We start from the raw sequence: 14,768 nt of genomic DNA, 5'->3' as shown, positions 1-14,768 counted from the left end.
CTTGAACAAAGCACATAAAAAATTTACAGGTACCAACAGAGCAGATACCACAAAGCGCTGGCTGCAACTGGTTCATTGCTGCGCAAAGCGCTTGTAAACATACAATTCGACGCATAATCGCAAGGAGAAAAAAACAACATGGCCAAGGCGATATAGTAAGCCCTTCCTCGATAGCGGTCAAAGGTGTCGTGCGAATCAAGCGCACGTCACCCATAAGCAAAGACTTCTTTTTGTTTTATATACGAAGTGGCTTTGATTCGCACTAAACCTTTGACCGCTGTCGAGGAAGGGCTTTGCGTGGCAATGAACCAGTTGCAGTAAGCGCTTTGTAGTGTCGACTCTGTCGGTTTCTGTCAATTTTTTGTGCGCTGTGATCAAATATGCCGCGGAGAAGTTTCGTCGATTAATTTTTATGAGAATTCCAGCACGTGCTCGGCCATTGAATTTTCTGTTGCCAGTGAAGCCACTAGAGAGGGCACTTGAGCAATCAGCCTTTTTCATTTTTTCAGTGATTACCTCTGCCGCACGCCGCTGGAAACATTTCGGAAGGGTTACGGGGCTGTTGGTTTGTATACCATGTAGAGTCGGTCGGGCGTTTCATTGATGGCGATTATTTAATTACGGTTTCTCCGGGGCGGGATGTCGTTCCTGGAACCTCTTACCGAGTGCGAACGCCTTTTCTGCTAACAGGCCGATAAAGGCTCCATCTGCCGACGCGGCTGCCTTGCAATTTGTTGGCATTGATTTCTCGCACTCACAGCTCGCTTTTTGTATTTATTTAAACATTCTCTAGGCATTTCGTATATTCGAGAAGTCTTCCGCGTCGGTACATTTGCTACACCGACAACTACAGCCACAAATCTTCCTGAAATATTATGAATACCGAGCATGAGGGTATGCAATCATGTCAAAAGATACACATCTGTTCATGTGAGCGCCGTTCTCCCACCCAGAGGTCAGATAATATGAGTGGTCGAGCATCTTAAATAACGACGACTGTGAACCAGATACGTATACAGGGTGTCCCAACTATAATGCATCAAGATTTCAATATACGCACATTCCACGTAGCCAGCAAGTAATGTTGTTTGCCCTCACGTGTAGATACTGAGGTTATCTATTGCATTCTACCTAATTATATTATTAGTCTTAAATAATTAAATTTTCAAATGTTATTATTCTCTGACAAGGGTCAATGAGAAAATTGTAGAGCGACATGAAAAACTGCCGATACAGTTTTCTATTGCACTGTACGTGCTACATAAGAGTGTTTTTTCGACCTTGACAGAAGACCCCGAATACACGCGAAATTGCCGCGCAACTGGCCTCTCGAGGCACTTTGCGTGTATTCACGGCCCTCTTTCACGCTCGAAAAAACAGAGCAACGTCCGTTACGTAGCTGATACAACTGGCAGCCCTCTGGGCGCGCACAGATGATGGCACAGCGCGGTGCCGCTGCTTAATGTGCGCGCCGTGCAAAGTGGATTAGTAGTTGACTGGAAGCCGCTATAGAGGCATAACTGAACTATAAGAGCAGCTCCTTTCTTCCTTACTGTATCAGGTCAGGTCCACTGGTAGCCGGTGCACGAACTTGACGGCACCCTAGGCCTAACCTTATACGCTCAACAGGATCAACATCGGCTCAAACTTGATGTGCACAGTTTTCGAGGCCTGAAGTTCGTGCATTTTAACTTCGAAAGTATGTTTCGACTCATTTTGAGCGCGAATAACTATACAAGTGAAGGCACTCCTGACATTGCGCTGTCGGTTCAGCGGCCGATCAGGCGGGTATCGTTCGAAGGATGCTCGGCACGCTGATTTGGTCAGTGGCGTCGCCACGAAAGCAGGCCCCACTATATATAACTCGCACGCGTTGTTTGCGTCGGCATCGGCCTGCTATGATGAAATGGTTTCCAGCGACACACTGTGCTGAATCATCGGCCAGTCGTTGGCGTCGGCGTCTTGACGGTATCGTATAGAACCACTGTTACCGCGTCCCAAATGAGTACGTGAAGCCAGGCACACGCTGCCACCTTAGCAACAGAGAGCCGACGCTCAAAGAAGACCGTCAGCGACGTGATTTTTTCATGTGTCGCCCTAATGTAACGCAGCGCTTTTTATATAAATTTGCTAGCCATCAATGAAACGCGGCTACTGTGAGGTTCAGGTTGCACTCCGGACGAACTCCTGGTCGTTTCCGTTATAAACATGCAGTTGCAGTCGTACGCTACACACGTGCATACACCTACCGTTGGAGTTCGAACACAGTACACTGCACTAGTGCTTGTAGTAGTGCGCATTTTTTCAAGGGACTTGTTCTCGAGATCCCGCCACGCACGCGGCACTTGCAAAACGTTTCGCGACTTACCCGCTAGGGCAGGGCGCATGCGCCGTGAAACAAAGGCGGACTCGCCCAAGCGCTGCTTGCCTGTGGGAGACAGGTAAAGCGCTGAACCACGCTCAGGCAGAGGTGCCGACGAGACCATGAGCTCTCTCGTTACACATTTGGCGTCGCGTTGGCACAGCCATCAAGACGTAGCTGCTGCAGAGCCCGTCGCGCTCTTTTTACTATTGGCCTCGAGCTCCACCACTGGAAAAGCTAGCGCCACCGTCGGCGTGACGTGCTAGGAGGGATCACGTGGACATAGCGGCCGCGTCGGCTGCTTCGGGAGCGCCGAAGCGAGGTGAAAACAAGTTTAAATTCCCTCATACGCTGCGGTCCTCATTTAACGGCGAAATTTTCCCGCTTCGAGTGTCTCCTTTACAACGCTTGAAAACACTACAATAGGTAGTGGCTGCCTTTGAGGGCGCGCAAAATAGTAGGCTACTGCTCAGTGCCGCAGGGCCGAACGCACGTAACGGAGGCCGGTGTCAGCCTTATTCACACGTAGCCGCAGGACAAGAAGCTGCGTGAAGCTTGGCTCACGAAATATAAAACCGGCAAACAGTCATCGGCTACAACTCGGGTATGCAGCAAGCACAGACGCGAGGAAGATTTCTGCTACGGCGCGTGGTCTGCGATGTTCTGAAAACGCGCACTGAGACGCTCGCCCGAGTCCGCTGCCCGACTAATGTCATGACGGTTTGGTCTATGAACTTGTCGATGCTATAGATACTGGCAAGTTGAGTGGAGTGGAAAGACAGCGGTAAGAAGGACATTGAAAAAAGCCTGGCATATGGTCATGTTTGTGTTATGAATTAATGCATGCACTGGATTACAAAAAAGGAGCAGCGGGAAATTGCACGCTGAGAACACCGATAAACATACAGTGCGACGTAACTCGAGAAATAATATTGAAAGATCAAAGAATTTAGAAGAAAAAAAAGATTGAATCGTCGCGACGGCACATCACAGTCCCCGTAGGCATCGAAATCTCTACAATGAAGTTATCTTTGAAGAGCTCTGATAGCACCCACGCAACAATGGCTGCTTGTATACTGTCAAATGCTCATATTCTGCGGCCTAAAGCTCATGGCGCGGTGCGAAAACGAGCGCGCGCGGTGAAAGTGAAACAGTGCTGGGACAAGCATCCAGACGCGCCGGTCGCTGGGAATCTGCGCGATCGCTGGATTGAGGCTTCGTTCTACTACGCTCCATTTGGTTATACAAACACTATAAGAACATATTTCACATAGCTTGCTCTCACGCAAGAAGCTGGTTCGGGAGACTCCATCGCGGCGACCGCGCGCAGTGGCGTTCACTGTACGTATTCGGTAAAGAGATAGCGTCTGTAAACGATTGTGTGCTTTCAGTTTGCCCAAGATTATTATTTAGACAGTAAAAAACTCCTCTCCTTTCGAAAGTACTTACAGAAATGTCCGGGAGAGCTCGCGCGTGCTGTTTTCAGTGAGCGCTGACAGCAAAACCTATGAGGAGCACGCCGCGGGATCCCTCATAATACGCCAGCGAGGCGCTTCCGCTAGATGGCGACTCCGTAACTCCTCGCCGCCAATACTTTCGCATTACACACGGTCCGATGCTACCCGGGATCAGCGATGTTTAATTTCTTGGGCCGTCCGCTGGTTTGACCGATTCGATAACTATTGCGCAGAGAAAACATGCTACAGCTGCTCTATGTAAATGACACGCAACCATTCCACATTTTCGTGCTTACAGTTCGAGAAAGCTTATCTCTGAAAGTAAAGCACAAGCTAATAATGAAATGTCGCGAGCAAGCGTTTTGTAATCATCACTACGAAGAGCCCTTGGAGGTAAGAATAGTATGTACTCGTACACTCCAAACCATTGCACTGCTTATCCATCTATATAACCAATATTTTCTGGCAGTTTCTGCCATGATTATCGTTCTACCGAAACTCAGCCTTCTGTACCTGACAAGTTTGCATGCAGTGTCTGATAAAAAATGAAACATTATCGTTACCAATGCCTCAAGTTGTTTTTCTTTGATCAAGGTTTCTACATTGCCAATCCCTTAATGCTAAAAGAGACTGGTGAAAGCTGCCAAAGGTGAGTAAATGTTTTTACTTAGTCTATGGCTTTCCTATTGGTGGCCGAAGCAGGAATTGTTACACAACTTCAAACATAGTCTATACCACTCTAGAGAAAGAAAAAACCCTGGCCGCATAATTGGGCTGGAGTGTTAAGTCGGACATATATCTAGATTCTTCTAGATATGCAAGTCAATCAGATAATTATGCTGGCTATAGACGTGCTGATTCTGCACCAATATCAGGCAAGGTTCAACGGAAAATTGAAAGCGTGATTCCATAAGCACATCTAATTGGAAATCACAACAAAATAGCAAACATTCTGTCGAGCTACGTGGTTTCGATGTTGGGGCATGGTTTTAGAGCCATAATTGAAGAAAAAGTCGCAGTTTTCCCAGAAAGGTCACGCATCAATTGCGATAGCAAATTAGCAGACAGCTATACGAACTAAGGATATCACATTTATCGGCTGTTCCAACTTGTAAATATTCGCTTGCTAACTAAATTAGCAAGCATGATGACAGCGCGCACTTCAGACACACTCGATGACCTCGGATCACACTCGATGATCGCGGACACTCACTGTCAAAAGGCTGGGGTGAGAAATAACTGCAGCAGCCGCGAACAAAGTGGCCTTCGTGCTGTCTATCGCTTCAACGCAAACTGAGCGCCGGGAACGGACAGCACGCTCAAAGGTACGAGCCGTCGACACACCTAGACTCTGCCTCCAACGCACATTACTCTCAAGATACGGCCGCGCGACCGCGCGACCGCGCGTCGCCAGTGCACACGCAGTTGCAGCCAGAGTAGAACACCGTCCCACCCTCCCCTCTCCCGGCGCCACGCAACGTTGTGTGCCTGGCGCGCGATGGAAGGCGGCGCGCTTCGTCCCCGTTCTCCTTCCTTTCGCCCGGGCGAGATTCAACCGCGACCGTCGGCTCCCCTCGCACGCTTTCACTCGTACATACAGCATAGGTGGCGCGCAGCGACGGTGTTATCGCCCTTGGACGTTATGCGGAACATCATAACGACGGCAACGGCAGAAATGCGCCTGGAGTGTCCATATAATTGCCACCGCTATATTAGAGAAAAAAGACGAAAGATATTATGCGTTACTCAGACTTCAATAGCTTGCACGCGTGCTTAACTGCATCTAACATAAATTCCCATATAAAGCACGGATTTCTTCTGGGATTAGACATTTCCTGAGAGCAGCATTTCGGGCAAGTTCGTAATTCATTGCTCAAGTGTTATCGCGCAACAAAAAGACACGGACGTAAGTGAAGAACACACCCCAAGCGCAAACATTAATTTACTGTGCCACTGAATCGGTTTATATACGTGAAGCAGGATAGATTGCGCATGCGCTTGGATGAAGAAAGCGAACTGCGCATTCGTGTTAGAAATTATGAGTCATGTGATGTCGCCTCAACGAAACTTAGTTCTTTTCGTCTTGGTCATATGAGCGGCGAGCCACTAAGCCACTTTTGCCATATACGTCCGGACATTCTATGCTTGTTGAGCGGGACATTATCAGCTTGTGCTTCAAGAACGCCCTTAGCAAGTCTTGCTGCCATGTAGTGGACCTAGCTTTTCAAAACCACACTCGACGTTTGTACTTGCCTGGATATCCTAAGGTCTGTCACTGAAGGCATTGTTAAAGTCGCGCGATCCAGCACGCAGAAGTCAGTTGCCGATGTTCCTCCCGGCAAAAGCCCTAAAGTGAGTGCTGGACCTTATATGCATGGGCATATACCATAACTTGAAAAAGATGGCCCAAAGGGTAAATGTAAGAGTTGTATTTTCTCTCCCAACATGCTCGACATGCTTTGCAAGTTGACGGATCCAAATGCCATCCCGTCCGATTAGTGCACTAAGCATCGCCGAAAAACTTTCGTCAAGTGTGTTCACCGTGTGGTTTACAACCTCCCGATTTCATGAGGGAAGCAATATATCGGTTCAAACTGCGCGTTGCTTCAATGATCGGCTCCGGGAGCACCGCAACAACGTAAACAATGTAACCGGCGGGTTCTTGGCGATTCATTGTCTCGATCATGGCTAGAAACCTATCGAGGACGATTGCAGGATTGTATCCAGTGGCAGAACGCAGCTCATCCGTGAAATCACTGAAGCGCAGATGATTGCAAAATTGCGTGCTAAGTGTGTTAGTTTCCCTTCACTGGCTTTCACAGAAAAAGAACAAAGTTTCTTGGAGGTGACATCGCATGAATCATAACTTGTTACACGAAGGAGCAGTTCGTTTTCTTCATGCAAGCGCATGCGCAGTCTATACTGCTTCACATATATAAACCGATTCAGTGGCGATTCAGTTGAAAGTTTGCGCTTGGTATGTGTTCTTCCCTTACGTCCATGTCTTTTTATTGCGCAATAGCACTTGAGCAGGACATTTTCATTGAGAAAAGGCCAGGTAGCTTGGCACGAATAGTGGTGGGCGAAGCAATTTCGGAAACCAGTTGGTTTACTTGTCGTTCCGAGAGCATGGATACAGGAAGGTTACATAAGGTTTGGCCCACGCAAGAAGAAATAGGACAACCACCGGGGTGTCTTAGCGGCTATAGTGTTGCAATGCTAAGCACCAGGTTGCAGAATCAAATCCGGGATGAAGCGGTCGCATTTCGACGAGGGCGAAATAAAAAACGCCCGTGTACCATGCATTGGGGCCACGTTAAAGATCACCTGAAGGTCGAAATTAATCCAGAGTCTCCCACTGCGGCGTGTCTCATAATCAAGTGGTGGCTTTGGCACGTAAAACCCTAAAATCCAATTTGCTGTACATGCATTGTGGTTCATGTAGCAGTGATTAGTGCATGAATGCTGTAGGTAGATCACACGAAGCTATGCAGAAACTTACAGAAGCTTTAGGTGCACTTATTAGGCTTTGGTGTTTTGCACCTTTTCCGGAATGCCAAATAAAGTAAGGACTGGGGTGTTACTGCTGAGTGGCCGGGTCTTCACAAGACGGGTTCCTTCCTACAGAATAAGTGAAGAAAAAAGACGGACCATGCAGTGGTTGCTGAGAAACACTATTTCTTATTTCTCATGTGTTCAGATAGGAGCCCCCGAGCTAAAGCTTCCTCTTAAAGGAAGCGCTATGCTTTTTTATGTAAGGCTAGACACACAGAAGGTGTCTGCTTCCATGCAACTTTGCTCATTGTTTTAAGTTTTCTACTGAGTAAAATGACGAGGGAAGCATATGTTCACTTTCATGTGGCATTACAACTTTTACTCTGTTAAAAAAATATACTTCTCAAGAAAGAAGTACCCTATATCTAAAGCAGTTTATTGAAGTATGCCTCTTTTCCGTAGAAACAGAACATTGTGCAATGCACGTGTAAACCAAGTTTCGTGCATCTACAGGTGCTGTGAGCGGTGCATACATGTTGCCGTTTACAGTATATAGATACATGTTGTTGTGGTCTCTGTATTTATCACTTCCGGTGCATTTGCTGATGTCACGCAAAATCAAACGCAACCGGCCTATTGACTTCATCAGCCTTGCCACTTGTTTCTGTCTCTGCAGATGATGTATAATGGGATCACGGCATGCCCACGACAAGTCCACTTGTCCAAACATTGACTCCTGCTTTCACCTTGTTCTAGTTTTACTCATTATTTTGAATTTCCATCTCCCACCTTCCCCCTGTTTTCTATAGATTATTATATTATTGGGTATAGAAACATACAAACACACAAAACAAACAGGGAGGGAGCAAGCTGACAACTGCAACCGAGAGGGGCACAATTAACGCTTAGTTATTATTTCGTGATGAGGGAATGAAAAGAGGAGAAGAAGATGAGAAACAAAGAAATAGGAAAGAAAATACCAAATAAACAAATGACAGAGACACGAATAAAACAAAGTTGGAAAGCGGAAAAAATGTCTGTAAACGGGAGGTCAAATCAGTTTTCTGCATGAAACTTAGCAAGACTCTATGGGCCTGGTCGCGTTGAACAACACTCCCCCTCTGAAAAAGGCAATCATCGATGGTGGTACACTTGAGTCCAATCAGTCAGTATTCCTTAATTAGCAGTGCACGTTGTGTGACCAATGTGGGACACTCCAGTATAAGGTGTTCAAGTGTCTCACAGGAGCCACAGGACGTACACGACGGACTGCCCACACGTCCTTGACGATACAAACGTTCGCGCACAAACACAGAGCCAACTCTTAATTTCACTAACAGTGCTGTGGCACTACGAGGCAAGTCACGACCCCGAATGCGGAGAGAGAACGAGCCGTTTACAACAGGCTAGTCTGCGTGTTCCTTTAGGAGGTATCGGCGCATTAACAAACGGGCGTTGTCAACCATACAATACATTTCTGGGCGGTCACTCCCGTTTTGAGCACAGGTTGAAGCGAGGCAATCAGCCTCTTCATTTCCAGCAATACCTACGCGTGAAGGTATCCACTGGGCCGTGAGGGACACTCCACGAGAAGTAATTCTGTCGGCGCACTCTCTTATATTGTGGAGAATTGGGCTATTGGCATCCTTTCTCAACAGCCTGATAAGGACAGCACGGGAGTCTATAAGGATGAAGACCTTCGATGTGCTCATTTCTTCCGGTACGTACTTCAGAGCAACATAAATCGCTGGCAGCCCCGCAGTTGTTGATGAGGATAGATGAGGCACTCGAAACAGCTTTCTGTGTGTCCCTGTGTGTCTTCTTTTGTCCCGTCTTTTATTTGCACTACCGTACACCCCTTGAAGACCCTTCTTGTGTGAGTCGAAGGGCAGAAGAAAGCTCCTGCAGTGCCGCGAGCGTCACTGCTTACCGATGCGTCCGTAAATACCTTTAGATGATCTCCATACTTTTTAGGTAAGTGTAGTTGGGCCAACTGGAACAGTGCCGAAACAGGCTGGTCAGACTTTTTGTGTATCTCGGGAATCGAAAGATGAATAGGGAGGAGGCATTTGTTGTTGTATTCCTTCGGAGTCGTCAGTGAGGTAGTATCGTCTGAGCTGCCAGCAAGGGCAACGAACAATGCTGCCATTTTCCCCCTGCGAGAGAACGGTCGCTGAATCAGCCGGTTAATAATTGCTTCCCCATTTGATGCTCTATACAGACGCTCGACGTGATGTAACGCTCTCTGGTCTGCTTGCAGCGTCAGGGGCAGCTGGTGTTCTTCAGTGAGTTATGGAAGAGACTACGCATCACGAGGTAAGCCAAGAATGAATCTTGGCTTACCTCGATGGTCGCGTTCCAATTTAGACATCGAACTAAAGGCTGCAGTTTCAACACTGGCAATGCATACATCATGCCAGCAAGTACAGATGATTGGGTGGAGGGTATGAGCCATTGCTGACAAAGAAGTGCTCATATCGGTTCCGTCGTTAATGCCAGCTTTCGCAGTGCTAATTAGTTTGGATCCCGAAGATTTTATTACCACTGTGATTGTGAAGGTATCCGCTATCGTCCGATACCCGACTTTCCATCAAAGGTGCGTTTTTCATCGATTTATCAGACTTTACCTGGTTCACCGCTAATAGGCATTGCTAGGCCTAAGCGAAGCCAAGACTTGCTAGGCCTAGCCAGCCGTACTACTGCCACGGCAATATGGAGGTTTTCCCCACCGCTTTGACGCACGGTTCCCAGGTTTCTCAAATGTGCGTGCGAGTAGAGGGAGAAGAAATTATGCCCGAGGAATTTCATCGCACGCCCGTATGGCTGCACAACGGTGGGCATACGAGCCGAACACGCCTGCAAGCAACGCAGGGTGAGTCGAATTCTCGTACCCATACTCCGAGCTCTCAACAGAAGACTAAATTGAACAAGAACGTAAGGACCGCAGTTATCCGGGCGGCTCGCATGCCCGCAATGCCTGCGGAAGAAATTAAGATCGTCGTGCGGTCCCGCGGTGGGCTCGATATTTCCAAGGCGGGAGCGGCATGCGTGGCTACTGCCATCATGGCGGCAGCGGGAATTGAGAAGGCAGATCGAGCTGAGCATATGGCGTGTCCCAATACCCACCAGAACATTATGGTGCTCAGCACTCCGTGCGAGGAGCGAGCGAAGAAGTATGCTCGAATACAAGCTATCAACATCCAAGGCAAAATATACGAAGTGAGCGCTTACGGAGCGACCGCCCACGACACAGTCAAGGGCGTGATCAGGGGCATAGCGCTCAAGGACAGCGAAGCCGAAATAATGCAGCAGATCGTTACCAAGTACAACCCCCTCGCCGTGGGGGCAATGCGTATAGGGAACACGACGACAATAATCGTAGTGTTCAATGGTATCAAAGTACCTAAGTATGTGCGTTATGGATCCACGCTCTATCCGTGAAGTCTCTACAGGAAGCAAATAGAAGTTCGCAAAAGTATGCGGCAAGGTCGGCCACAGGCGCGACGTGTGCCCCACACCGAACATACGTGTTTGTCTTTCATGCGGTGTTTCTAATCCTAGAGAAGGCCACAAGTGTGTCCCCAAGTGCAAGCTCTGTGGCGAAGAACACCCCACTGGGGACCGCCTCTGCAGAGCCAAATACAAGGTACCATACATCATGCGGTGACGGCGATGGGAACGCTGTAACGCCGAAGAACAGCGAAAGCAAGCACTCCAATCAAGCTCCTTTCCACGCCTAGGACGCTCCCGCTCGCGCAGCGCTTCCCGTGGCAGATCCCGCAGCGCTTCGCGCCATGCCTCACGTCACGCATCACGTTACGCTTGCCGTCATGCCTCGCGCAGCGCATCCCGCGGCCGTGACTCGTCGGACAGGAACAGCTACGGCGCAAAGCGATTGCGCTCCCGTGACAGAGTCAGCTGGGCCGACGTAGCCAAGGGTGAAGTTAAAGGCAGCAGCGCCAGCTCTAACAGTGCCACTACTGGCCGAAGCACTCCGAAGAGCTGGCAGGCGTGGGTTACCAGCCCCTACTACAAGGAACTCGAACTCCGCGCAAGCAATTCGACGCTGCTAGAAACCACGCGCCGGCTTGCCGAATAGCTAGCCGAGGTGAAGAAGGAACTTCAAGCTCTGCAAGCCCACCCAAGGACAGACCCAGTTCAGTCACCCGAGACACCTACACCCGCCACCGACACGCCATCACACCAAGGCATACAATCAATGGACACAACCGAAGACGAGCCCCAGGAGGAGAAGACCACTTATCCAACCCCCAAGAAATGAGCATGCACCGAACCTACACCCACCGCTGTCCCCGAGCAGAACACTGACACGCTATCGAACCAAGGCACAGAATCAAAGGACAAAACCCAAGACGCGCCCCAGGAGAAGACCACTGACCCAACCACCAAGAAACGAACACGCACTTCGTCACGACATTACAAGGACCTGACCCAATTGGAAACTCAGCTCGAAGCCAAAATTGAAGCGCTCGCCAACACCTACGCCAGCACAGCTGCCGTGACCGACCAACGACTGGCGCGGCTGGAGGAACTGATCACCACGTCCTGCCTCACCATACAAGAGCGTTTCGAGTTCATTGAACACACCCTCAAGCCCATAGTGCGCATCCCCGTTTTTCTAGCGGAATTCGCCAACCACTCATACCTCCAAGAACAGACGCAAGCCCCACCTTCGCCACAACTATGTCCCAGGCCCAATCCACAATAGGATCGCTGCCGGGCCTTATGGTCTGGCAGTGGAACTGCTACAGTTGCAACAACAAGAAAGCAGTACTGCAACAATATTACCACAGTAAACAAGGAACCCGACATTATCCTGCTGCAAGAAACGGCGACGGTGACCCCCACCCTCCTTGGGTATCGCGCTCACGTTAGCCAAGCGGAGGGACAGGGTGCCTGCACGTTCATCCGCAGAGGGCTCACGTTCATCGAGCACCAACTCAAACACGGCCGCAGCAGGGTGGAATACGCCTTCACCGAAATCATCCCAAGCAAACAACGGAAAGGCAGCCTGTTCATCGCCAACATCCACAGTAACCCCAAGCACCAAACACAGAAATTCAAGACCCTACTACACACAGCCAGCACCCAAGCCAGAGACAACACGTTCCTGAGCAGAGGGGACTACAACGCCACGCATCGAGCGTGGGTTTACGTGAAGGACACGGCCAAGGGACGGGACTTATTACGGGATACTCTGGACCACAACTGTGTCCTAATCACGGACCCCGCGCATCCTACCCCCATCGGCAACTCCATAGCACGAGACACCACACCAGACCTGGCATTCATCCAAAATGACCACACGGGCAAAGTAACATGGCACAACATGGGCGTCGACCTGGGCAGTGACCACTACATCCTCGAAATTACGATACCCGACCAATTACGGAGCAATACCATTATACACAAGTGGACGGACTGGGACGGATTAAGTAAGGGACGCCTCACCACAGCACAAGACATCACAGAGTTCGAAACCTGGACGGCGGAACTCCGTGATGCAGTGCGCTCAGCCACAAAGACCACAGAAACAGACGAGGACGTCATCATCATAGACAGCCGCCTCGCCCATCTGATCGAGGCCAAAAGTTCGATACAGGCGCGTTGGAAGCAGCACCAGTTGAATCGCAAATTGAGGAAGAAGGTGGCTGACTTAACCAGGGCCATTGAACGCCATTGCATGCTCCTGTGCCATCAGCAATGGAACGAAATCTGCAACCGAGCCGACAGGGAACTGCATCGCAGTTTTACATGGAATCTATTTCGGCACCTCCTAGACGAAACAAAGACCAAGTCATACCAGCGTGACCACCTGGCCCGGCTCATGCACACCATCACACAACAAGGAAAAGACGCTGTTATCAGGAGCCTGGAAGCCAAGTATCTGCCAGACACGCCAACGGAAATCCACCCGCCGTACGGGGGGCTACCCAACGCGTGGCTCGACCGAGAGATTACCATATCAGAGGTACGGGTAGCGCTGCACGAGCTCAACAACCGCTCAGCAGCCGGCCCCGATCCCCTTACCAACAAGATGCTACGCAACCTGGACGATGCTTCGATAGAGGCCCTAAGCCATTACTTCAATGAATGCTGGCATTCGGGCAAGCTCCCCCGACAATGGAAAATGGCAAGAACGATCCTGATTCCGATACCGGGCAAACCACTGCACATCGGCAACCTGCGTCCCATCTCGCTGACGTCATGCGTGGGCAAGGTACTGGAGCACGTGGTCGCCAACCAGTGGCAGGAATACCTAGAGAAGGAAGGCCTCTATCCTGACACGATGATGGCTTCCGGCGCAAACTCAGCACACAAGAGGCCATGTTACAACTCAAATAAGAAATCATCGACAACAAGACACAAGACAGCGAAGTAATTCTGGGGCTTGATTTACAAAGTGCATTCGACAAAGTCAAACACTCAGCCATATTAGCACAAGTATCAAGACTCAACATGGGGGTAACGAGCTACAATTATATTCAAGACTTCTTGAACAACCGCACGGTGGAACTGCACGCCGGAGACCTCAAGCTCCGCGAACACAAGCTCGGTAGTACGGGTACTCCACAGGGCTCGGTCATCTCGCCATTGCTCTTTAACCTCGTCATGATCGGGGTAGCGAGGGCAGTAGCGGGTACCGGCGTCCGACATACGATCTACGCCGACGACATTACCCTGTGGGCGGCCGGCGGCACCGACGCCAGCATCGAGCAACAGCTGCAAGCGGCGGTTACCGCCATCGAGCAGCACCTTGACGGCACATGCCTAATGTGCTCGCCCGCCAAATCTGAGCTGTTCGTCCACACACCGCTTCGACCGGGACGGAAGCGCTCTCCCCTTCGGGAGCGTGACCACATCAAGATTGTGACTGCATCGGGGCAACGCATCCCCGAAGTTCCCAAGATGAGGGTCCTGGGCCTGCTGCTCAACAAGAGCGGCCGCAACGACGAGACCATCAACAAGCTTACCACCAAGGCAATGGACGCCATCCGGCTCATACACCGAGTCTCTACATGACGGGCGGGCATGCGTGAAGACAGTCTCGTGCGCCTTGTCCAGTCGTTCGCGATCAGTCACATCGCCTCCGTTGCGGCCTACCGCAAATGGCGCGTCACCGAGAGGACCAAGACCAACACGCTGATCAGACGAGCTTACAAGACGGCGCTGGACTTAATGGAGACCACGAGTACGGCCCGGTTCCTGCAGCTCGGCGTCCATAACGCCCTAGAAGAAATAGCCGAGGCACAGCTCACCGCGGAAATCGAGCGCCTCTCTACCACCAAGACGGGCCGCAGTATACTGACGTCCCTGGGTTACAACCCTGAAGCTCCCAGCCGGCAACCGTGCGAGATCACAGATGAGGCGCGAGCCCACATTTACGTGGACGCCATCCCGAAGAACATGCTCCCAGAGTACAACCAAGAATG

At 50.1% G+C, this 14,768-nt stretch overlaps 1 protein-coding gene across 1 annotated transcript; it reads left to right on the top strand.

Annotated features, from left to right (window-relative positions):
• Positions 1 to 13,794: 13,794 nt before the first annotated feature.
• Positions 13,795 to 14,358, top strand: LOC139049616 (uncharacterized). Its single transcript, XM_070525260.1, has one exon. It carries the CDS (start codon positions 13,795 to 13,797, stop codon positions 14,356 to 14,358), a length of 564 nt encoding a protein of 187 aa, XP_070381361.1.
• The last annotated feature ends 410 nt before the right edge of the window (positions 14,359 to 14,768 follow it).

This window comes from Dermacentor albipictus, chromosome 1, assembly GCF_038994185.2.
Source record: "Dermacentor albipictus isolate Rhodes 1998 colony chromosome 1, USDA_Dalb.pri_finalv2, whole genome shotgun sequence".
Lineage (NCBI taxonomy): Eukaryota > Metazoa > Arthropoda > Arachnida > Ixodida > Ixodidae > Dermacentor > Dermacentor albipictus.
This window is presented reverse-complemented; position numbering and strand designations above follow the sequence as displayed.

What these genes read in the sequence shown, in the direction of transcription:
- LOC139049616 (XM_070525260.1), top strand. Translation starts at nt 13,795, where the DNA reads ATGGGGGTAACGAGCTACAATTATATTCAAGACTTCTTGAACAACCGC.